Genomic DNA, 23,785 nt, shown 5'->3' on the forward strand with positions numbered 1-23,785 from the left:
AATGTTCGAGCTGACTTCAAAAATTTCAGATTCCTGTGATCTGTATACACTGTGACCACATGCCTAGCTCCCATCAAATAGTGTCCCCACCCTTTGAAGGCATCTTTAATGGCTAGTAACTCTTGCTCCGTATTAGTATAGTTCACTTATGCAGCTGTTCTTGAACGGAAGGCCACTGGATGCAATTGTCCTGTAATCTTATGCCTTTGAGACAGTACACCTCCCAGTGCCAAATCAGAAGCATCGGTTTCCACATCAAACGGTTCTGATGGATCTGGATGTAATAACATGGGCGCTGAGGTGAAATCTCTCTTTAGTTGCACAAATGCCTCCTCAGCCTCCTCGGTCTACTCGAACTTGAGTCCTTTCTTTAACAACCTGGTCAAGGGAATTAATTTCAGGGAGAAGTCTTGTATGAACCTCCTTTAGAAGTGTGCGAAACCTATGAAACTTTGGATTTCCTTCACTGACTTAGGTGATTCCCAATCTATTACAGCTCTTATCTTCTTATCGTCCATGGTTACCCCGCTCGGCTTCAACACAAATCCGAGAAATTCCGCTGACGAAACATTAAAGGCACATTTCTCTAACTTGACAAATAGATTATTTTCCCGTAGTTTTTGTAGAACCTGCCTCACATGTTCCTCGTGTTCTTACACTGTATCTGAGTAAATGAGTATGTCATCTATGTAGACTATTGCATTTCGGTCAATGAACTCTTTCAGCACATAATTAATGAAATGCTGAAAGGCCGCAGGAGCATTGCATAAACCAGAGGGCATGACTTGCTATTCAAAAAGCCCATGTTTGGTTCGGAACGCTGTTTTCCATTCATCCTCTTCTCGTATTCTCACCAGATGATATGCCCCTCTTAGATCCAGCTTAGTATAGACTCTTGCATCTTTGACCTGGTCCAACAACACAGATATCATGGGCAATGGATATCGTTTTTTGATTGTAATCCAATTAATTGCTCTATAGTCTATGCAAGTTCTCAATTCTCCATCCTTCTTCGGAATAAAAAATAATGGAGAAGAGACTGGAGACTGGGACGGTCTTATGAATCCATTGTCAAGATACTTTTGCAAGTATTTCTTCAGATGTTCATCTTCTCGTACAGTCAGCGCATAGATCCTGCTACATGGAAGATTCGCTCCTGGTTCCAAATCGATCTTACAATCAAATTCTCGGTGTGGGGGGAAGTCTTTCCGCTTCTGCCTCACTAACGACATCTTGATATTCCTTGTACTTTTCCGGTAAGCTGGTGGTGTTTATCACAGAAATTGTGGCTTCTCTTTCGCTCAAGTGATAGGCTGGGGTTTTCTCGGAATCTCTTTTACATTCTCGATGACAATTTTCCTTACAATATTCTGAATTCAGGGTTATTGTTCGAGCTCCCCAGTCAATGGTTGGATTATGCTCAGTTAACCAGGCTAACCCTAATATTAATTGAAACTGCGGAGCATCAATAAGATTGAATTGCAGGGTTTCCATATGTCCTTCTTCTGACTCCAACTCCACTGGTTCTGTATGGCTTACGATGGGTCCAGATGAAAGGTTTGTTCCATCAACTGCTCGAACAGCTTCACTCTTTTCATTTCTGATTGCCCACAATTCGATCTTCTCCGCAAACTTTAGATTGCAAAAATTCCCCGTTGCTCCGGAGTCTACCATCACTGTTATTTGTTTTAAAGTTTTCTTTAGAAAACGCATAGTCATCATCATTACCAGATGCGGGGCCGCTGACTGCAGTGCATTAGCCAAGGTGTGTAAATCTGGAGCTGTCTTAGTATCGGCACCCACCAGTCCAACTCTGCTTACTAGTGGTGCGTGGCGTTTTCCGCCGGCGTCTGCTTTGGTTTTTTTTAAGACAATTTCGAACAAAGTGACCATTTCCTCCACAATAAAGGCACTGTTTGTTGGCCCTCCGTCTCTCTTTTTCTTCCTTGGTGAGGGGTTCTCGCACTGTTCCAATTTGCATTGGTTCTGGACCACGAGTGGAGTCATTTTCCTTGTTAACTTTGGTTCTTGTTCGATCAAATCGTGCCACACTAGGACGGAACTCCCTCTTTCGCTCGTCTCTTCTCTCGCTCTGGCGAAAGTCGATTTCCAGAACCCAATCTATTAAGGCTGAAATCTCAGTTGGCCTGTTGGGTACTTGTGCCAAAGCATCCTTTAATTCATCTTTTAAGCCTCGATAAAACACTGCTGCTCGTTAGTTCTCTGGCCATTCTGTTTCCACAACCAACTTGTTAAACTGTGCCAGATAAGCCACTAGATCGTGATATCCTTGTTATATCTCCAGTAGCTCGTTGTCCGTTGCTTGTGAGACACTTCGCCGGTCAAAAATTCGAAGAAATTATTTCTTAAATTCATCTAAATCATACAAGATTGGATCATTTCTAGTTACCATGGACATGGAACAAGAAGCTGCATCTCCACTTAAATAAGACAAGATGAATGCCACTCGAGACTGCGCATCAGGGAAAACTGCTGGCCGGCACATAAAATGTAATGTGTATTGAGTCAAAAATACTTGAGCCTTCTGAGGATCTCCACCGAATCGCTCAGGTGGTGCCAAGGGAATTACTGGGGACAGGGAATGGATAACTTGAGTCGTGATTTTGAGTTGTGAGGCAGATGCTTCACTTGAATTGCCTTCTGGGAATGCTGAATATTTCTAACTTGTACTACTTGCTTATTTTTAGGGTCAAATCTGTAGTTTCTTTTCTTAACTCCCTATTCTCTTCTCTTACTGAGATTAATTCTCTTTGAATTCCTTCTAGGATTTCCCCTAATTTCTTCAGATCCAAACCTTCCGCCATTCTGCTCAGGTGCTAATTAATACATGGGCACTTAACTCTGTCAAGGAGTTGATGCTCTTCCTTCTAATGCACAGGAGCCGAATGCCGCAAGTTCCCAATGCCCCACCCAAGCCTCCCCGCATCAGATTCTTATAGTCTGAATGCAAACGAGGCCAGAGGGGGGAAAGAGGATTGGATAGAGAAGAGACTGCCACACAGCGTCGTATTCTTTCTTCAGCTTCAGACGTCGTCTTTTCTTTCTTCTTATGCAACTAGCTTACATTCAGCTGAAAAGGAATACACAATTATCACTTATGCCCTTCTACCACTTAAAATCTGTGTCTCCTAACTCTCTGCGTACCTACCCAATACTGTTGTGACCTTTGCTTCTCTTCTGTATGTTAAAACTTGTTTCCTGCAGTGCTAGAACTAAAAATATAGGTTTATTAATCCTGATATATATATATTGTTTCTTCCTAATTATGTTTGTTTTATGTATTTCAGGTCTTGCTCACCCACTTCCAGCTGCAGTTGCCCAAGTGTGGATTCAGTAAGGTAAGTGTAAAATATACTCTCTTCAGCTTCACCAAAATCTGATTCTCCTTTTTCTTCCTAAATACTATGTGTTCTTTGGACTTTTAAGGTCTTATCCTAAGAGTTACTTCACTCTATGGGTTAATGACACTAATAAACTAACTCGTCTGGTAACTTGTTTACAAAAGATATTTGAAATTAATTCTGTCCTGTAACTGTTTATCCTCCCAGTGTTCCTTTACTTCTTATTAACTTAGGTGCTGCGAACAAACTCTAGATAACTCCTCTACACTTGTAGCTTTCGCTGCTACTGAGCGTGCCCGGAACTTCAAACACTAATTTGGTATATTTTCTCCTAATGAGCATGCTTCGAATTTCCAAGTCTAGTCTTCGCAACTCTTCCTGTGAGAATGCCCGAAAACACTTCTCCACGCACTCTGTGGTTCTGAAAAATCTAGATTTATAATAGTTATGGACCGGAGAATAAAAACTTCGTCGAAATAGGACGATTTTGGTATCAAAAGACCGAGAATGACGAGTACATCAAGTACATGTATTTTCGGCATATTCGAGTGACGATTTCACCTCGAAATCGACATTTACCTTCTAAACCCTTAGCTGCATGTTGCCCTTTACATAGGCCTTAATCCAGTTGAATTTGATTCCACAAGGACACATACTCCTTAATCGACTTCTTCCTGACCCCAGTACAAGTTAGAACCATTGCCCCAGGCCGAACTCGTTAGGTCAGTTCCCTCCCAGTGGCTGAGCAAGATAGCATCTAGGCCCAACCAGCCATAAAACCATTTCAGCGCGCACACCTGCCATATCTCGCTCACATCTTTCTCCACTCCTTTTCTTCACTTGCTTTATGATGGGGAGGTGACCGTTTTTATTAGGGGTCCAGCGATATCTGATGAAATGTTGGGCCTTGCCGGATGATTTGTTATGGGCAGCACGACGTGAAATATGTACATGTCATCATGACTCTGCTTTTCTTTTTGTAATCAGTAACCATAAATGAAATACCACGAATCCAAGGAATGTTTTGCCCAAGGCTGAATATTGTGTATAAGAAGAGAAGCCTAACTTCGTGAAAGTGTGCAGTCTCCTGAATATACTCGAATTGTACTTCGAGGACCCTGTCACCTTGGTTGCAGCCAATAAACTAATCTTTGACTTCACCTAGAAGACTCTGAAGTTTCTGTAGGTTTGACTCAGGAGAACCCGAGGTCTCTGGGTGTTGATCCCCTGGCACCGCTGGGTTACCGGTTCTGTACCGGTTCTTAAAAACCCAGTACCTCAGTTGGCGCCCAACGTGGGGCGATTCCAGTGGTACCAATCAGCCTGAAGATCGTGAGGAGCTTCGTGTGAAAATTCCGGAGGAGGGCCCACCACCTCATCGACCCCTGCATGTCGACGTGGTCCGAAGGTCTTTACTGCGAGGTTCCCCGCTTCCCGACGGCTACAAGGACTGCTGCCCTGGCTATCGCCCTGATGTTGGCCCCTTGAAATTTTTGGTAGAGCGAAACGCTGAGACGAGTCTTCTGGTGAAGCCATCGATATTTTCAGTTAAGTATAAGTGGAGCGTCTCCCAGTCCTTAGTTGGACTTACTTTGTGGTATCTTGGAGATACATAAGGTTTTTATTGGTTCTTGCAAGCACCATAACCGAAGGACTCGTGTTTTCACGAGAAATATCGTAATCGATAAATCCTTTGAAGTTTTGGAACTAGACTAGAGAGCGAGGATGCCTAGTCTTAGACTCGGGAATTGGTTTTGTCTTGGTAGTAACAATAGGGACTCCCGATTGGAGGACTCATGTCCGGTTCCTCCAGTTGGAACTCCGACTTACGAGCTATACGCTAAACATGGGGTAGGCCCCATCGTTTACAACGAGGTATGGATTAAATACACTAGGAAAGATGGTGTTTTAAAATGGCCCCAATATGGTAGCTTTGATTCTGAAATCTTAGACAACCTTAAAGTTAAACTCTTCAAAAAGAAAGCCCGGCCGGCGATGTTTGACTCTTTCCGCTTATGGCGCAAAGAAGCCAAACAAAAAGAAATTAAATTAGCTAAGAAAAATAAGAGTGAAGGGGGACTTTCAGTAATGCAAGCTGCCGTGCAGTTTAAAGATAATGAGGAAGAGCAGATAAATGAGCAGTTGCACAGGCAACGTAAAATGGCAATAGATAAATGTTATCCAGTTTTGCCGTCTCTTCAGCAAGGGACAGCAAAAGAGCGTGAAAAAGACCAATTAATGTCGCAATTATTAACTTCACCACCCCCCTATGCGCAGAATGCCACAGCACCCCCGCAACCTTTAGTTGCACAAGCTGCGCCTCTGGCTCTTCCACAGCACCCACCAGCTGCTCTTCAGCTGGCTCCTACTTCTTCGGTGCAGCCTCCTCCAGGCCCACCGACCACTTCTGTTTCACCTGTGTTTTCTACGATTTTGCCTACAGTGTTTTCTACATCTCCTAATGCCCCCTCTATGATTTTGCCTAGTACCACATCCATTATTCCTGATACCTCTTCTGCCATCTCTACCCCCGCCTTACCTCACCCCGTTTTTTCATCTGCTTGTCCTTCAGTTTCACCTTCCATTCGGCAGAAAATGGCCAGCACTGTTACTAATCTTCTTTTACCTCTTTTTGGGTCGCCTGCTACGACCCCTAACATAGGAAGAAGACAGTTGCGAAGTCAACTGCCTGATTATCAAGAGAGAGATTCCCTGAATAGTGTAGCTCGGAAATGGGTCCTGGACACTGCAAAATATGATGTACAGTCTGTCATGGAAGTCTTCCACCAATGGGAAGCAGCGACACAGAGATATGTGTTCGAACAGATGTGCGTCTTTCTTGGCGAAGATTTAGAAGACAATGATCAAGAATGCATCCCACAAGAGATGTGTCGTGTACGATTTAAATTTGGAGAGGGTATGATTGTAGGTCCCGATGTGGAAAAAGCAGTTGAGATGCTATTTTCATATCGAAGTAAGGGAAGCAGTTCTGGGTCAACACCGGAATCTAGTGCATCTGGTAGAAAAAAGGCACGACAATACCCTATGAGAGAAGTTCCCCCACAATGGAGAGAGGGTGACGCGACAGCTGTCCCACCTGTCCTGCCGCACTTTCACCGCGTATGGGTATATGTCCCATGGAAGCGAGCTGAAGTTTTAGCACTCAAACAAACACTACCAGATCCGCGTAAAAATCCTGCAGGGTACTATAAAGAATTGTCGCAAACTGCTGGGTCATGTATAATGAATTTGGCCGATATCGATATGTTATTCGGGAACGTTGTTCCACAGCCGTTATGGGGAAAAATTCGTCATGTAGATCATGACCAGGAATTAGGTGACACGTGGGCTAATATTACTACTGCAGACGCACGACAAGTTGGTGGTGCCAAGCCTGAGCCTTTGATAGCGGAACTACCTGGTAGAATAGTAGATTACATGAAAACGATAATGCCTGCAATACGCGTAAATTGGGATAAGTTATCTGCATGCAAGCAAAAGAAAGAAGAAACTGTGTCAGATTTCTTCACCAGATTTGAAGAAACATTCATTGACCATAGCGGTCAAGATATGACCACAGAAGGTGGTCAGAGATTGTTTGTCGATAAATTTGTGCACAATCTACTTCCAGATTTGTGTAGGAAATTAAAAGATTCGGAAAGTTCTTGGGCAGTCTCATCTTCAGCCCAGATATTAGCTACCGCACAGTACTACGAGAATAGGGACAAAGATGAGAAAGATAAAGTAGAGAAGAAAACTAGAGAACTCAAAACGAAGGTTTTGCTACAGCAAGCCTATCCGCCACGTGGTGGTGGTAATAAAAATAATAATGGTCCGAATCATTACCAGAACACTTTTCAGCAGCCTCAGAGAAACTTGCAAAGATTCGATTACAATCAAAACCGCGTAGGTCCCAACCAGTGTCTATACTGCAAACAAGAGGGTCATTACAAATATGACTGTCCTGCCCTACCACAACGTGCAAATGGAATTTCTGGCGTAAGAGGTCGTGGTAGTCAGCAAGCGCCTAGAGGTAGAGGGCGTGGAAACGCCCCTCAGGACGCACGTCCCCTTCCACCACAAAACTCCATGAACAGGTTTGACCAGCAAAATAACGTATCTGACAGGACAGCTCAATACTACGTTGACGAGTATTACACAGAAAATGAGCAGTGGGAAAATGAGGATTGCTAGGACAGCCATAGACGAAGAGAGGGAGTCGTTTCAGTTCCAGTAGATCAGAGTGGACCTTACGTTGAGGTGATCACATCGGGTGTGTCAGAACCTTTTCTGTTGGATACTGGTGCTACAAAGAGTTCTATTATGCACTCCAAACTCCCTGGCGCACCTTTGTCTGGCGAAATGAACGTTTCCGTAGGTTTTTCTGGCGCCCCGGTTAGAAATCCAATTTCTGACCCTTTATCTCTTTCTGTTGGTCCTTGTGAATTCGAAGCACCACTTATTTTGACAACAGGTTGTGGTGAAAATCTGCTAGGATTAGATTTGCTAAAAAGATTATATGCGACTTTGTACTGTTCTCCCTCAGGAGTACAACTTACTTTAGGTAAGAAAGTGGTTTCTCCCATGTATTTGTCGAGAAATACACTTCCAGCAGAATTGGCACTTCTTCCAGATATTCTTTGGGCTACTGGTCCGAATGATGTAGGTCTTTTAGAAATTCCACCGTATGTTGTAACATTGAAGCCGAATGTCAAAATGCCACGAATTCCCCAATACAGGATATCCAATGAGGGCGAAAAAGCTTTGCTAGCGATTGTTTGCGAGTTGATTGAAAAAGACGTAATTGAAGAAACACGAGGCAATGTTTGCAATAGTCCTGTTCTGCCTGTTTTAAAACAAACTGACCCTTCTCAGCCACCTGTGTATAGATTTGTGATTGATCTTAGGGAAGTAAATAAGATAGTGGTGCCACAATTCCCAGTTGTCCCCGACATTACAACATTATTGACTATGATTCCAGCATCTGCATCCTGGTTTTCGGTGATTGATCTGAAGAATGCTTTCTTCAGTATCCCGATTGCTGAGGAAAGCAGGGATATTTTTTCCTTTAGTTTAGGAGGTCGCAGTTTCCGCTTTAAACGCGCTCCTCAAGGCTACTGTGAAAGCCCCTCAATATATAGTCAAGCTCTGAAATGTCAGCTTGACACAATGGTTTTGCCCAAAGGTGCCACTCTCGTACAGTACGTGGACGATTTGCTCATCGCTGCGGATACTGAGAAAATATGTAAAATGGCCATGTTGACATTACTGCGTCATCTATGTGATCTGCATCACAAGGTGTCACTTTCCAAGCTCCAATATTGCCGACAAGAAGTGACCTACTTAGGTCATCTCTTATCGAAGGAGGGAAGGAAACTGACCCCAGAAAGAATTCAGGCAATAGCGAAATTGAATGTGCCAAGAACGCAGAGAGAAGTACGCGCTTTCTTGGGCATCACATCGTACTGTAGACAGTGGATTCCAAATTTTTCGTTATTAGCCAAACCCTTATTGGCACTAACGTTTACAAATACACCCAATCCCATCCCTTGGTCTGATGAGTGTCAGAAAAGTTTTCTCGAATTACGCACAGCATTATGTTCGGCCCCTGTGTTAGGCAACCCCAACTACAGTAAGCCTTTCACATTATACGTCCACGAGAAGGAGGGCTGTGCATTGTCTGTACTGACTCAGTTATACGGAGATAGACAGCGGCCATGCGCCTATTTTTCGTCAACTTTGGATCCGGTAGCACGAGCATTGCCAAGTTGTTTAAGGGCCACAGCAGCAGCAGCTGTTTCTATTCGACAGTCTGCAGGTCTAGTAATGAATAATACACTAATCGTGATGGTCCCGCATGCAGTAGACACGTTATTAAATAGGACCAAGACAGCACTTAACTAGTGCTCGACTGTCCAGTTATGAATTGACGCTACTAGCAAGCCATGTGCACATAAAAAGGTGCAGTACCTTCAACATAGCCACATTGTTACCAATTACAGAGGAATCGGATGCTTCAGAACAGCACAATTGTTTCCTCAGAACAGAGGAAGAGACGAAAGGGAGAGTTGATTTATTCGACACTCCTCTTGCTGAATGTGATGGTACATTGTGGGTGGATGGTTCCTGCTTTAAACTCCCAAATGGTAACGTGACTACAGCATATGCTGTCACAACTTTGCACACAATCATTGAAACTGCGCGAATACCACATGGTTCAGCTCAAGCCGCTGAACTCGTGGCACTGACGAGAGCATGTGTGTTATCTAAAGGAATGAAAGTGACTGTCTATACCGACAGCCAGTATGCTTTTGGAGTGGCTCACAGTTTTGGACGATTGTGGAGAGAACGTGGGTTCCTGACTTCGCATGGAGCCAAGATTCAGCATGGTCAGTTGGTGAATGAGCTTCTTGAATCACTGACGTTGCCCCTGAAAGTAGCGATCGTGAAATGTAGTGCACACAAGAAAGTGACTGATGATGTTGGTCGTGGAAATGCATTCGCTGATGAAACTGCTAAGGACACTGCAAAGAATATGATGAGCCGAATGTATGTTGCGAGCCCAGAAAGATGGACTGGTGATGTTGGAATATGTGAAGACACGATAGAAAGTGTGAAGTCCATCCAAGCTGAGGCCACGGAGAAAGAGTTAAGCATGTGGAGAGAAAGTACAGGGAGAATGGATGCAAATGGTTGTTGGATTGAATTGACAGAGCATCAGAGATGGTTGTTACCCGATGCATATGTGCCTGCAGTGGTTACAATGGCTCATGGGATGGCCCATATCAGCGCGAAAGGGATTTGCGAGTTGTTGGCCCCAGTGTGGAAGAATTCAGGGATTTCCAAGTGTGCAGAGAATGTTGTCAAGAATTGCATGGTATGTCTGAAGCACAATCCTGGTAGGGGAACCCCAACTCCAGCTGGTCATTTTGCACCTCCTACGTATCCGTTCGAGGTTTTGCAGCTAGATTTCATACACATGGAGAGGTGCAACAACTTAAAATACGTGCTCGTGGTTGTTTGTGCCTTCTCAAGATGGGTAGAAGCCTATCCCCTAAGGGACAATACTGCCTTGTCCACAGCGAAAGCCCTTGTGAAAGAGTTCTTCCCCAGGTTCGGAATGCCTAGAATGGTCTGGTCTGACAACGGAAGTGAATTTGTGGGTTGTGTGATGAAAAGAGTGTGTGAAGGGCTAGGCATTAGGCAGAAGTTCCACGCTGCAAATCACCCCCAATCAGCTGGATTAGTGGAATGTTACAATGGCACGCTTAAACTTAAATTGGCCAAAATCCAAGCGAGCACAGGTCTTAAATGGCCTGACGCTCTACCCTTAGCACTCCTATCCACCAGAATGACTGTGCATTCGCGAATGAAACTCAGCCCCTATGAAGTAATCTTTGGTCGGCCAGCCAACATATGGGGAGTGCCTAGGCCCACGAAGTTTAGCGAGCTGCAACACCCCATTTTGCTTGACTATTTGTATGAATTGACGGCTAAATTGCGTGTTTTATATCAACAGGTTCACAACACCTTGCCTCCGGTCTCTGAGACACCGGGTCACTCCATTGACCCCGGTTCCTGGGTGCTTGTCCGAAACTTCCAGAGGACAAGAAACGACCAGCCCAGATGGACCGGGCCTCACCTCGTCCTCCTGTCTACAAGGTCGACCGTTAGGGTGGAGGGGAAGACCAATTGGGTCCACGGGATCCATTGTAAGAAGATACCCTTCCCTCTGCCACATGACCAATGGGTCCGGAAAGGAGGCACTGACTCAGAGCGCACAACTGATGAACGTGTAAAAGAAGCTAAACGTGATTGTAAGAGTGAGAACATTTTCCAAGAAAGTGTGCCACCACCAGAACAATTGAACTCTGTGGAACCTGAACTACTATTTCTGGACCAGACAGTACCCGGGAAAAGACGCTACAATTTACGACCAAGAAAAACAGACTAAAGTAAAAGTGATTTATTTTATGATCCGAGAGAAAAACCTGTGGACTAATAAAAAATGCGTTTTTCCCAAATACTATTTTTGAAAGTGCAGATTCTCCCATCTAGGTAACTTGCTTATTTTTGTTTTTTTTTGAACCGCCATCCGGGTTCCGCTGCTAGGGTCGCGGTTGATTAAAGACTTTTGGGTGCAGCTGACGACGATAGGTCGCTGGTTCCGGTTAGTCCAAGGGAGCTGCCCTAGACTGACGGAAGCATCCTTTAGCAGAAACAACCTACCGCCGCGGGCAGCACCTTAGAGAGGATGGAGTTTCCTGATGTGGAGAGGCCTGCCAAACAAATGAACTTTAAGCAGAGACTTTTGAAAACAATGACGAAGAAAAACGTTATAATAATGTGTATTTTTATGCTATTTAGCGTAATGGTCTTTTTGATAAGCTATGTCTTATTCTCTTTTCACGTGACATTTGCGCCCACTACATCACCCATACCTCCCCCTACTGTTTCCTCTCATTCTTTCCACCCTTTGCCTGACCACGAATCAAATAGGAGATTAGAGTTCATTAATAACTCCTTCGTTCAGTTATTACACCAACACCAACTTGTAATGAACACAACCAACTGTTGGGTGTGCGGTCTCATGCCCCACACCACGGATAGAGGTATCCCCTATTTGGTCCTGCCATTTAGTCGCAATGGGTCAGTATGGGCATATAGGACAATGTTCATATATGCACGAGAAATCAAACCCCTACGTTCTGTAAAAGACAACCTCAAGACTAGCGCCCTAGTCAAGGGTATAGTTGACATGATCAAGGAAGTAACTTCTTACGAAGATACCCCGGATGATGAGATACTTGCATATGTAGGTTGGAATGTGACCGGATATGGCACTACATTAAGTGAGAAACAGCAAGCCAAAAGATCGTCCCCTATCTGGATCGTACCCCATCAAGGTCACCTGTGTCTGCAAGGTATTGGCAGGAATCCCAGAGCTCAGCTAGGGAAGAGTGTCTGTACAGAAACGTATGTTTTTGGATCTCAGACTTCCCCTGCCTTTTTAGCCGCTAAGGGTACTTATTTCATCTGCCATGATAAAGCCTATACATGGTTGCCCCCTGACTTCTCGGGCTCATGTTTTGTTTCATTCCCGTTACCTCCCACCTACACAGCAGCGGCGGATTACCATCGGACAAGGGTAGTTAGAGGTGTTTTGAGTAAAGAAGACACTACAGGTCAAGAATTTGGTGACTTTGCAATGGGTTTCCTGCCGTTCTGGGGAGCCATGGCTAACAGCAGAAACATAAGGCAATTGACAAGGGTAGTTGAATCCACCGTGATTGAAACTGCTGGTGCCCTTAGTAACCTGACTGCTGAGCTCCAGTCGGATCGACTGATGACCCTTCAGAACCGGGTCGCTTTGGATGTAATACTTGCGGACCGAGGTGGAGTATGCAAATTGATCCAGTCCAGTTGTTGCATTTTTATTCCAGATAATGCTCCGACAGTGTACGGGGCCATCTCCAAACTACATAAGATTTCCGAATCTATTCATGTGGATAAAGGAGATTGGTCGTTAATGGGATGGTTCTGGGAACTAATATCTGCCTGGGGATGGAAAATTCTGATGGTCATTGGGATGGTCTTAGCCATTCTTTTCCTGTTCTGTCTATGCATACAGTGTGCTCCTGCAATATGTGGCCTCTGTGTTACATCATGTGTAAGGAAGCCTGTGTCAAGACATGAGCTCAGCACTAGAATGATGTTGCAGCAACATCTCAATGACTTTAGGAATATAGATCTGGACTCAGATTAACATGAGGATAGATTAATTGCCTATGTAAGGGCAAAAGGAGGGTCTGTGGTTCTGAAAAATCTAGATTTATAATAGTTCTGGACCCGAGAATAAAAACTTCGTCGAAATAGGACGATTTTGGTATCAAAAGACCGAGAATGACGAGTACATCAAGTACATGTATTTTCGGCATATTCGAGTGACGATTTCACCTCGAAATCGTCATTTACCTTCTAAACCCTTAGCTGCATGTTGCCCTTTACATAGGCCTTAATCCAGTTGAATTTGATTCCACAAGGACACATACTCCTTAATCGACTTCTTCCTGACCCCAGTACAAGTTAGAACCATTGCCCCAGGCCGAACTCGTTAGGTCAGTTCCCTCCCAGTGGCCGAGCAAGATAGCATCTAGGCCCAACCAGCCATAAAACCATTTCAGCGCGCATACCTGCCATATCTCGCTCACATCTTTCTCCACTCCTTTTCTTCACTTGCTTTATGATGGGGAGGTGACCGTTTTTATTAGGGGTCCAGCAATATCTGATGAAATGTTGGGCCTTGCCGGATGATTTGTTATGGGCAGCACGACGTGAAATATGTACATGTCATCATGACTCTGCTTTTCTTTTTGTAATCAGTAACCATAAATGAAATACCACGAATCCAAGGAATGTTTTGCCCAAGGCTGAATATTGTGTATAAGAAGAGAAGCCTAACTTCGTGAAAGTGTGCAGTCTCCTGAATATACTCGAATTGTACTTCGAGGACCCTGTCACCTTGGTTGCAGCCAATAAACTAATCTTTGACTTCACCTAGAAGACTCTGAAGTTTCTGTAGGTCTGACTCAGGAGAACCCGAGGTCTCTGGGTGTTGATCCCCTGGCACCGCTGGGTTACCGGTTCTGTACCGGTTCTTAAAAACCCAGTACCTCAACACTCCTAATGAGCTTGCTTGGAGACTCGAACACTACTTCACGCGCATGACCGGCTACTGTCTCTTATCGTCATGTGCATGCTCCGCAATTACACAAAAAAAATCGGAACGGGCTTACTTGAGTCTTCTGTTGTTCCGAAATCCAATTGCTCACGAAAGTAAGTTTATTTGCGCGACGCCTTTTCCCTAGCTGACATCACAAGGAGCTTTCTGGAACGTCAGATTCCTCCTCGGATTCAGGTGAAGTGCGCAATAGCGCGGACTCAGCACCTGGTTCAAGATAATTGCCCTTCAGCGCTAGAGCGCTCACTTGCGACTCCAGCCTTGCTTCTTTTGCGGCCATCTTAGGTTTCTGCATGGTTCTCTGCCTGCTTGTCCTATTCCTCTTCCTCAACCATAATTTGCAGGACACTGCGTTAACCCTATGCCTTCTGCCTTTACATGACCTGATAGCCCTGACAAAGGTTGGTATTGATGTAGTTGGAACCTTCAATGCATTTCCTGGTCAGTCACATTTTGCCTTAGTTCTGGTTGATTTTTATCGTAAATGGCCGGAAGTTAAATATGTTTCAGCGATTTTGATGCTAAAGTGGTGAACAAGTTTCTACAAGATGTGTTTCTTCATGAAGTTGTTCCTCAGTTTTTGGCATTTGATAATGGTGCTCAATCTGTGAATGAGGAGGTTAAGGAGTTTTTGAGATCCAGGATGCCACATGTCTTCCTGGAACACACCACAAAGTGTAAACTGATTGTTTTCAGCTCAGATTGGAGGTACTTAGTCTGCCTTAGAAATGGAGAGTTTGTGCACGTCAATGTCTTTCTTAGAAAGATCTATACGCTTCTTTAAAGTAAGTTAGATTGTGTTTGTTCTCTTTGTAATAGTGATGCTGGATACACGGACTAAAAACATTTGCCTTTGCTTCGACTACTATTCTCTAATAAGCCATTCTATTCCATTTTAATTTGTAGCTTTTGAAAGCTGAAGGAGGTATCCTTCATTTCCTTTAAAAACTTTAAAGGTCATGAAGAGATCTTTTTTCAATAAGTATTCACAGAGTGCCAGATTGGCTTAATTTCATTATACTGCAGTAGGAATAGGGAGATTTGATAAAAAGAGACATCTAGATTAGGTTTGGAGGAAGCACGTTTATATTTCAGTCCAATCCTCTCTTGGAGATCATCCACCTTCAGGGTCTGTAAGGGCATGGCCCAAGATGGCTTTCTCAATAGTTGGGCAATAAGTTTAGGCTGCATATTTAAGAGTTTAAATTGGATAACATGGTGATCAAATGAATGAACAGTTATTAGTCACAAATTGTCATACAGCAGGGTTTTGCAATAAGGATGTAGAGAAAGCTACCTTTGTTGTGCATTGATTTTCCAACAAGTTGCTTAACGGCATGATGGTTTCAGAATTAGTTTAAATAGTGAGTGGTTGGCCAGGTCCTTCTGAGCCCCTTTCAGAGATCACTATCAGACAAGAACATATTGTTATTAGTCAGAGGTTACCTTGTCATGTGTTCCAGGCATATGTCAAAGAATCTGATCACCCACGAGTAGCAAATAACCTGGAGTTTAAACCCTTGCAAGTGAACATCCACATGTAGTTAATGACAAATAACAAAAGAATGGTCTTCTCAAAATAAGTTATACATAGAACCCACACTGCTTGTGCGATCTCCGAAGAGAGTTGAAGAGGTAGAAGAGATGCAAAGAAGTTGCTGACAATGACTTTAGTAAGTCACATGTAGGAAAATCCATACAGATGAGATGATCAGAACAAACATCACCTAGTGAATTAACAGAACGTTGTAGTGGAGAAATACTCAGAACCAAAACCTGTTAAGTCCACCTAAAAAAGAGATGCAGAGATGTACATAGGCAGCTGAGAACTTCCGAGAGTTCATTTTGAGGAAGATGAGAGTTGGTTCACAATCTGAAATCTGACATTGCTTTCCTGAAAAATGTGGTCTTCAGGTGTTTCTTGAATCTCAGGAAATGTAATTCAAGAGTGGTTATCAAGTTTGCACCAGAGCTATATCGTTTACTTTATCTGTTTTCAGCGGACTTGCGGTGTTACTGGGAAATAACTGCTTGACCTCGGCTTTGTTACAAGCCTGCAGTGGGAGACTCAGGGCCTTGGCTATACCAACACAGTGAGGTGATTATAGGAGAGTAGGAATTTCCTGAGCAATATTTAACTCTGATTCTTTGTAACAATGTTGTTAGGAAAGCTAGTTTGCGCGGGAAAATAGGCATCTGCCCATGTGACGTACACGTGAATAGAGGTAGAATAATGCGTAGGCAATTGGTGGAAGGATGGTAACGAAGCTTGGGCGAAGCACTATGCTACGCTCGCGTAGTTTGCGCTACTTCACACTACACGAATTCCATGTAGCACAGTGCAAACACGCATAGCGTAGCGGTCATTTTTTGCTTGCTCGTGGTCCTCAACGTCAAGTTGGCGACCACAAGCGAGCAAAATGACATCCCGGCGAGAATTTTTCCTTGTTCGCAATCAGCAACAACAAGTTGCTGATCGCGAGCGTGGAAAACAAACCTTGTGGCAAGATTCTCAATGCGGGGAGGTCAGGTTTCTCATTGCGAGTGGTCGCGTATGCTCGTGACGAGAAACTACCAGTCCGCGTTGAGAAAGCTGCCACTCGAGTAGAAATCTACTCGAGCGGCAGAAAACTACCGCTTGCACTGTGCAAGATGCGATTTACACAGTGCAGACAAGCATCCGGCACTGTGCAATCAGTGCGAACAGCATTTTGCACAGTGCACTACGCAGTTCTCGTAGCTCGCGTGGTGCGAAGTGCACTTCGCATAGCTACGCGTAGCGCTACTACGCGAACTACACCCAGGGTTAATGGTAACTACATGTTCTCTTCAGTTATCAAGAAAATAACTTGTCTTAAACAGTTTCAAAGTCCGACAGAGTTGGTGTTCTATTATAGTTTTTGCTACTGTGCACAGTGAGAACAAATCCAAAGGGAAGCGGCATACATTCATATGTGGTCAGTGAATTAGAAGGTAACTGGTTAATATTTTTTAGTAAAATACTGTAAGACTGACAATGGAACATGTACATGAAATAAAAGCTAATTAGCATAGTTGCACTCAATCACCAGAGAAAACACACTAACTGGGTGAAACATGTACATCTACAAAATTTAAAAGAAAACAATTTCCAAACTGGACTGTACCTTTCACCAGAGACCCATAATGAGAGTTTGCCATGCATGTTCTTCTTGCCTTCCAGATTGTGAACATATGTAAATGTCAAAAGCTGCCACTTGTCTGGAAGAAACAGATCTCCTGGTGATGTAGCCTGTGCCAGCACGCAAACATTTACATCATCGTTGGAATCAATGCACATTCTACAAAATAATGAAACAAAATAAGGAACATTCATCTTCAACTTATCCTGCAGATGTTTACATATTGTACATAGTTAAAAAATATTCAGTAAGAAGTTTCAGATGCACTAAACATATGAAACACCTCTTTAAACCTCTCTTTATTTTCACCTGAGCATATTAACTTTTTTTTATCCTAGACATTGTGACAACTTTAGTGTTTCCGTTCGAAATAAAGGGCATTTTACACATTTCCAAGGCCTCTCGATCCCCTGGTCCTTTCCAGCCTTTGAGTGTGCTCCATTTCCACCTCTTGGTCTGCCTGGATTTTTATCTATTTATTTTAATCCCTAATTATCCCTTTTTTAGCTGATATGATGTAATCCATACATTGTGCAGTTTGGTGGTATATTAGTATAATTCGTAGATATTAATGTAGTTCATGCATTGCTGGTTGTTATGAGCAGGAGGAAGAAAATGGAGGAGGAATAAAATGGAGGAGGAAAGTACAGAGAGTGAGTTGGAATAGGAGGAGGTATGGAGGTTGGGGGAATGAACATGTGACTATGCTGGTTGTATAGAGCTTGGTTTGAGTGTGTCTGGTTCAGTGACAGTGGGTGTGAACAGGCGCTGTCTGCTTAAGCAAATTGTCTAGTTGTATTTGTATGAAAACGCAAAAGGCATAGTGAGAGCTGGGGTTGTTTCGGTCTTAAGCTAGTTTACAATTCTGCATGTATAAATGCGACTTGCTCCATAATTTGCGTGAGGATTTGAAGTAAAATGTTTATTTTACAGTGTTGTCTGAACTTCTGCGAAAACATATCTATGTCCACCATATGCGATAGGAGATATTATTGTAACGTTTCCTAGCTCGATTCCTATTATTGTTAGTAGATCTAAAAATAAGGATATCCTGTTCTTTAGTGTCTGGTGAAGGTGTTATGATCCAAGGACCTAGAGCTACCATGATGTGGTTTAGAGAGATTTTTGTGGGGACGGTGTAATTAATGACATTTTCTATTCCTGCACAGAAAGTTTAATCATTATACAGACACAAAGAATAGTAGAATAGCATGTGCTCAATGGCACGTGTTGATTTAGTACAGTTACAGCATTTGTCTGATTCCAGCAGGCCTATTTTGGATAATCACAGCTGTCCAGAAATGATCTGTGTAGTGTCAATAGTTTACATTGATTAGTGCAAGTGATATTTGAACTTTGGTGGAGAGCCTCCATATAATCAGACCATGTTTTTCCTGTGGAGATTTGCATGTTTAAGGTGCAACAGGAATCAATTCATTTCCTTTGAATACTGGAAATTATTTTTTATTGCAGTTATTGCAATGTAGGATTCTGTAAATTTTTGCAGTTGAATGTTTTGTGAGGTAAGCTTAATTAGCGGATGTCTGAGGTATGATATGTGTTTTTTAAGTTTTTTAAGGTTTGAGTTTCAGGAAATTTTAGAAATCCATAGTTTGTAGATTGTGAGAAAGTTGCTGGTCTGCAAAGAGTCACAGATTATTTAGGAAGCCAAAATCTTTAATCAAGAGGATGGTTTTTTAGCCAATTTTTCCCACATAGAGGGCTTCCATCTATTTTAATTTGTGTGCGTTTCCTTACCAATGTATGTTCAGAGCCTTGGATCATGTAACCAAGTTTTTTTATCTTAAGTTTTTAGGGCCATGATTGAGTCCTTGATTATGTAGCATGCATGCGGTACCTTTAGTTTCCTCATTGTTATGATAGAAATTAGTGTGCATTGTTCAACAAGATGTTTCTCAATTAGAGCCTATAAGGTGTATCAGTTCTGTTGGTCTACTACAATGCCTGTTTGCTCAGAAAGGCAATTTGATCATTAAAGAAGTTTGAAAGATTAACATCACCTTGTGTTTTCTTAAGTCTGAAGTTTATAAGCATTATTCTGGCTTTTTTGGTTTCCAAAATAAATTCAGAGATTAGTTTGTTGTCTATGGATTTATAGAAGTTGGTCAATAACTGTAGAGGAAACATGGTAAAGTCTATCTGACAGGCAATCATCATTTCAATACACTATTCTACCCCACCAACATATATATTTAGTGGGCCATGATGTTGCAGGGATTCTGCAGAGTCACAGAAATATGTTTGGGATCACAGGACCGTAGTAGGCAGGGACTGAGTCATCCTACCACCTGAGTACCCATGAGCACAGGACCGACTAGCTATAGTGTCTCATTTGCCCTCCTACTCACTCACAGAGGAACAAGTGATTAGACACCCCAGAACCCAACACTCCCCAATGTGGATCACGGTTCCGGGACACATCCTTTTGCTCTCACACTCATACTAGTCCACATTAAGTTCTGACAGAGACACGAGGAAAGTTTTGAAGTGTTATTTTAACTATCATGCTCTAGTATGCAGTATACGTGCCACATCAAGTAGGAAAAGGCCTATCACAAATCCGGTTAGCATAGCAAGTAGTCCGTAACTCATAAATGTAGCTGTCATTATATATGACAGTGTAGCCTAACCTCCCTTCCCTTCTACAGAAGGAAAATTATTATATATCAGGAGATCTAGGTGTTCGCAGAAGACCCCAAACCTTAGTATACACTGATGAAAGTTTTACATCTCAGGTGCTGTCACAATCTTTTCCATGGAAAGGTCTCTCTCCAAGTGTGTGTTACCTATCTGTGCATACCTATATGACAAACGTACATGTTCCCAAACAACACCTCATTTGCATGTTTTGTCTAGGTGCTAGGGCCTGACCAGACTAGAACAACAAGGGTCATTGTTGATCGACCTTGTTTACATGTTCAGACTAAATCCCAGGAAAGAACAGAATGCAAAAACAACAGCGTGTTCTGTTTGAAAGTACAGTGTGGCACAAAGCAAAATGTGTCTGTAGAGTAACGTGCGCAAAGATGAGGGTAATCTGTAACATGCTCATGCTAACAAACGGAAAAAGACAATGGACCTGCACAGGACATAAGACAATGTAATGATTAGATTTTTAAGTATAGTGTCTGTTTGGGGTGTTTTGTATCCTCTAGGTTTTTTTTTTAACTGTATGCCAATTTACTTGATCTGCTTAGATTGCCGTTTAAGTTCAGAGTTTTCTAATATTGACAGAAGGCATATGTTTTTTAGGAAGAAGGCTTTAGTGTTGTATAGATTTAAGGAGTATCCTTAAACATTAGCATATTGATTATTTGTAGTACATATTTCTGGAAATACAGTTGTGGCCTCTTAGGTAAAAGCATTGCATTGTCTGCAAACGCAGCTACATTATGTATGGAGGTTGAGAATGGTATTCCTTTAATGTTTGTGTTGAATCTTAGGGCAGTTAGAAAGGGTTCGATGACTAGTGAAAATCAAGAGGATAGTGGGCACCCTTGTCCGGTTCCTTGTGAAAGTATTATTTCCTCTCATAAATGTTCATTGACTCCAATGCGAGCTGAGGGTTGTGAGTAGACCATTAATTCAAATCTTTCTCCTTGATTAAGTTTACGCAATGCTGAGAGCAACAAGCTCCACGATACCTTATCAACGGCCATCTCTGCATCCAGTACCATGGCCATCGAGGGAGAGTTCTTGCTCTTTCTATTAAATGACATAAGAATTTTAGACTGTCTGCTGCAAGTCTGCCTTTAACAAATCATGTCTGGGTATTACTGTTGGAACAAAGTTTTTTAATCTTAAGCTAACATTTTTGTGTAGATTTTGCAGTCTACATTCAGTAGAGACATGGGTCTGTATGTGTTTGTTTCTTCTGAAACCATTTCTTCAATTTTCATTGTTTCTTCAAAATGTATGAACAATTTCCCAAGATTTTTTATTAGAAGCTCTTTTTTTTTAACAAAGTTTTTATTACAGTTCCAACAATACAAACACCATTTGTCGGGCACAATGTTATGCCAATTTACATTTCAAATGTGCAGTTCATTAATCTTCATACATTAGTAGTAGAGACATTCAAGGGTATCGTCCTAATGCACACAACACTGTGTTTATAATATCCTGTCCCAGTGCAAATGGTGGCACTCCCCTTCCATCCATGTTCCTGCCCTTGTCTCTTCTAGTTTGTTTGTTCCAGAGCAGAACATATTGAAGTGCATCAATAAAGAACAACACACTGTCATGACATGCAACGTGCGCACTCTCCTCAACAGGTAACTAAGTCAGAATAACTGCTTTTTATCAACTTCGCAGGAACATTTCCACCACCTCAACTCAAATCGGACATGCCCAAACTGATCCTGTGGATAGCTTAAGTGACAGTGACTCTGTGTAAGTTAGCCCATGTAGTTCTTTGTTCCTACCCCAATATGGTCTGAATGCCTCATTCATCCCTTGTGCACCCCCTTTGGGGAGGTGTATCCCCAAAATAGCTGTTTACCTATCATCCCCAAAATAGCTGTTTACCTATCAAGGGGTATCCGGCATCCCTTCAGGTGAGGACGGGTCAGGATTCTTCAGGACATCAACTAATGTCTCCCAGGCCGTGGTCATGTCAAGTGACTCTTGACCACGCCTGGTTTCTGGGAGCAGCACTATGTTGTCGTATCCCACCTACCTTTTCAAATTTCTTTTTTGCTATCGCTACCGGGGTGCCCTCAAGACCGTCCAGTTCCTGTTGATTTCCCTCTTTGCAATGTTAAAGGCTAGGTCCTAGAACTTTCTTGTAGCCTTAGTTTTTGCAGTTTGCGAGAACCAGCTCAAGAGACGGTGCACAGGGGTGCAAGAGACCTCCCTCTCAGTGACCTCTGCCAGAAAGCCTGCAATTTCTTCCCAGTAGTCTGCCAGCCTCGGGCATTCCCAAAACATGTGTAGGAATTCAGCTCCTACTTCCCCACATCTCGGGCACATAGTCGCCTCAACAGCAAAGTATGTATTTATTCTACAGGGGGTGAGGTACGCTGTATACAGAACTTAAAGACTGATAAGTTTAAATCAGGCATTCCTAGGTACCTTGGGTATCCATTCCAAAATGTTCTCCCAATCCCCCTCTGGAATGGGGATCCCGAGGTCTTCCTCCCATTGGGCTCTAAGGGTGCCCAGGGGTAGTAGCACGTCCCCCCCCTCCCCTAATCGTTTTGTATAAGCAAGTAACAGCTTTAAAGGGGCCCAAAGAGGTGACCAGGTATTGGCAACTTCTAGCATGAGGTGGGTTCTGCCATACCCATCCCCCAATTTCTACAAACTGCTGTTGTCACCGCACCATGGAGGAGGAAATGGCCCTGAGGCAGGTCATGTCTCAAGCGGAACTCGTCAAACGGGAGGAGCACCTCAGCTTCGAAATGGTCCCCGAGCGTTGTTGTATCTGCAGTCACTTACTCTGTTAGGTCCCGCCAGTCCCCTCAATGTGTGAGTGCTTCAAGAATCCCAGCGGTATATCGGGGAATACAGTAGTCTCACACGCGTCTTCTGCAGACTTCTAGTCTAACAGTGTCACAGCAAGTGGAATTCTGTGGTGTCGCCTGCACTGGGGTAATGGAGTCTAAGAACTACTCTAGTCAGACTGTGAAGGCCAGGCACAAAAAGGCCCATTTCCCGCCCGGGGTGGGAGTCTGCCCGCCAGCCACTACGTCAGTCATTGGAGCTGTGCCGCAAATAGTAGGTCTCAAAGTGAGGAACTGCCAACCACCTTCTCTCACTGGTCTCTGTAATGTGGTCAGAGCTATTCGCTTGATGACTGAACCGTAAATGAAACCTGTAATAAGTGTATCAATGTCTCGGCATATCACCTGAGGGATCCAAACCAGCAGTACCACAAAAACACATAGTAGGTGGGGAGGGCTATCATTTTGGGTAATGCAACCTGGCCCGCTACCGATAGGGGAAGTGTTTTCCAAAACTCAATGCTTAACTGGAGCGCTCAAATGGCCTGCCCCACATTCCCTCCAGTAAGTCAGTAGGATCATGATAAAGCTGTACCTTGAGGTAGGGCAAGCAACAGGGTTCCCACTGCAATGCCCTCAATCTCTCCGGGGGGGTCCATGGAGACCAGTGTGGGGAATAAACAAGACTTCTACAAGTTATATCGCAGTCCAGAGAGAGAGACAAATTGCTTCTGGAGGCCTCAAGCGCCCTTCAGAGCCCCTGCTGTGTTGTGTAAGAAAATCAAGAAACCATCTGCATTTAACGCAATATGGTGGGTCTTGGCATCTACAGTTATGCCCAGATAATTGTTACCAGCCCTGGCAAAGCAAGCCAAAGGCTCGACTGCCACATCAAAACGTTGGGGTGACAAAGGGCAGCCCTGGTTGGTACTAACCCTGGGCGAAGCACTACGCTACGCTCGCGGAGTTTGCGAAGTTTTCGCAACTTCGCACTACGCGAGCTGCACGTAGCACAGTGCGAACATGCGTAGTGCAGCGTAGCGTAGTGCAGCGGTT

At 43.4% G+C, this 23,785-nt stretch overlaps 1 protein-coding gene across 2 annotated transcripts in view; it reads right to left on the reverse strand.

Annotated features, from left to right (window-relative positions):
* The window catches only part of LYST (lysosomal trafficking regulator), a 3,192,287-nt gene that overhangs the window by 2,448,752 nt on the left and 719,750 nt on the right, over positions 1-23,785 (reverse strand). For both annotated transcript variants that reach the window (XM_078648813.1, XM_078648812.1), the window contains one exon: positions 17,250-17,423. In XM_078648813.1, coding sequence (XP_078504939.1) covers positions 17,250-17,423 — 174 coding nt within the window. The remainder of the gene's footprint in view (positions 1-17,249; positions 17,424-23,785) is intronic.

The sequence above is a fragment of the Lissotriton helveticus genome, chromosome 6 (genome assembly GCF_964261635.1).
Source record: "Lissotriton helveticus chromosome 6, aLisHel1.1, whole genome shotgun sequence".
NCBI classification, from domain to species: domain Eukaryota; kingdom Metazoa; phylum Chordata; class Amphibia; order Caudata; family Salamandridae; genus Lissotriton; species Lissotriton helveticus.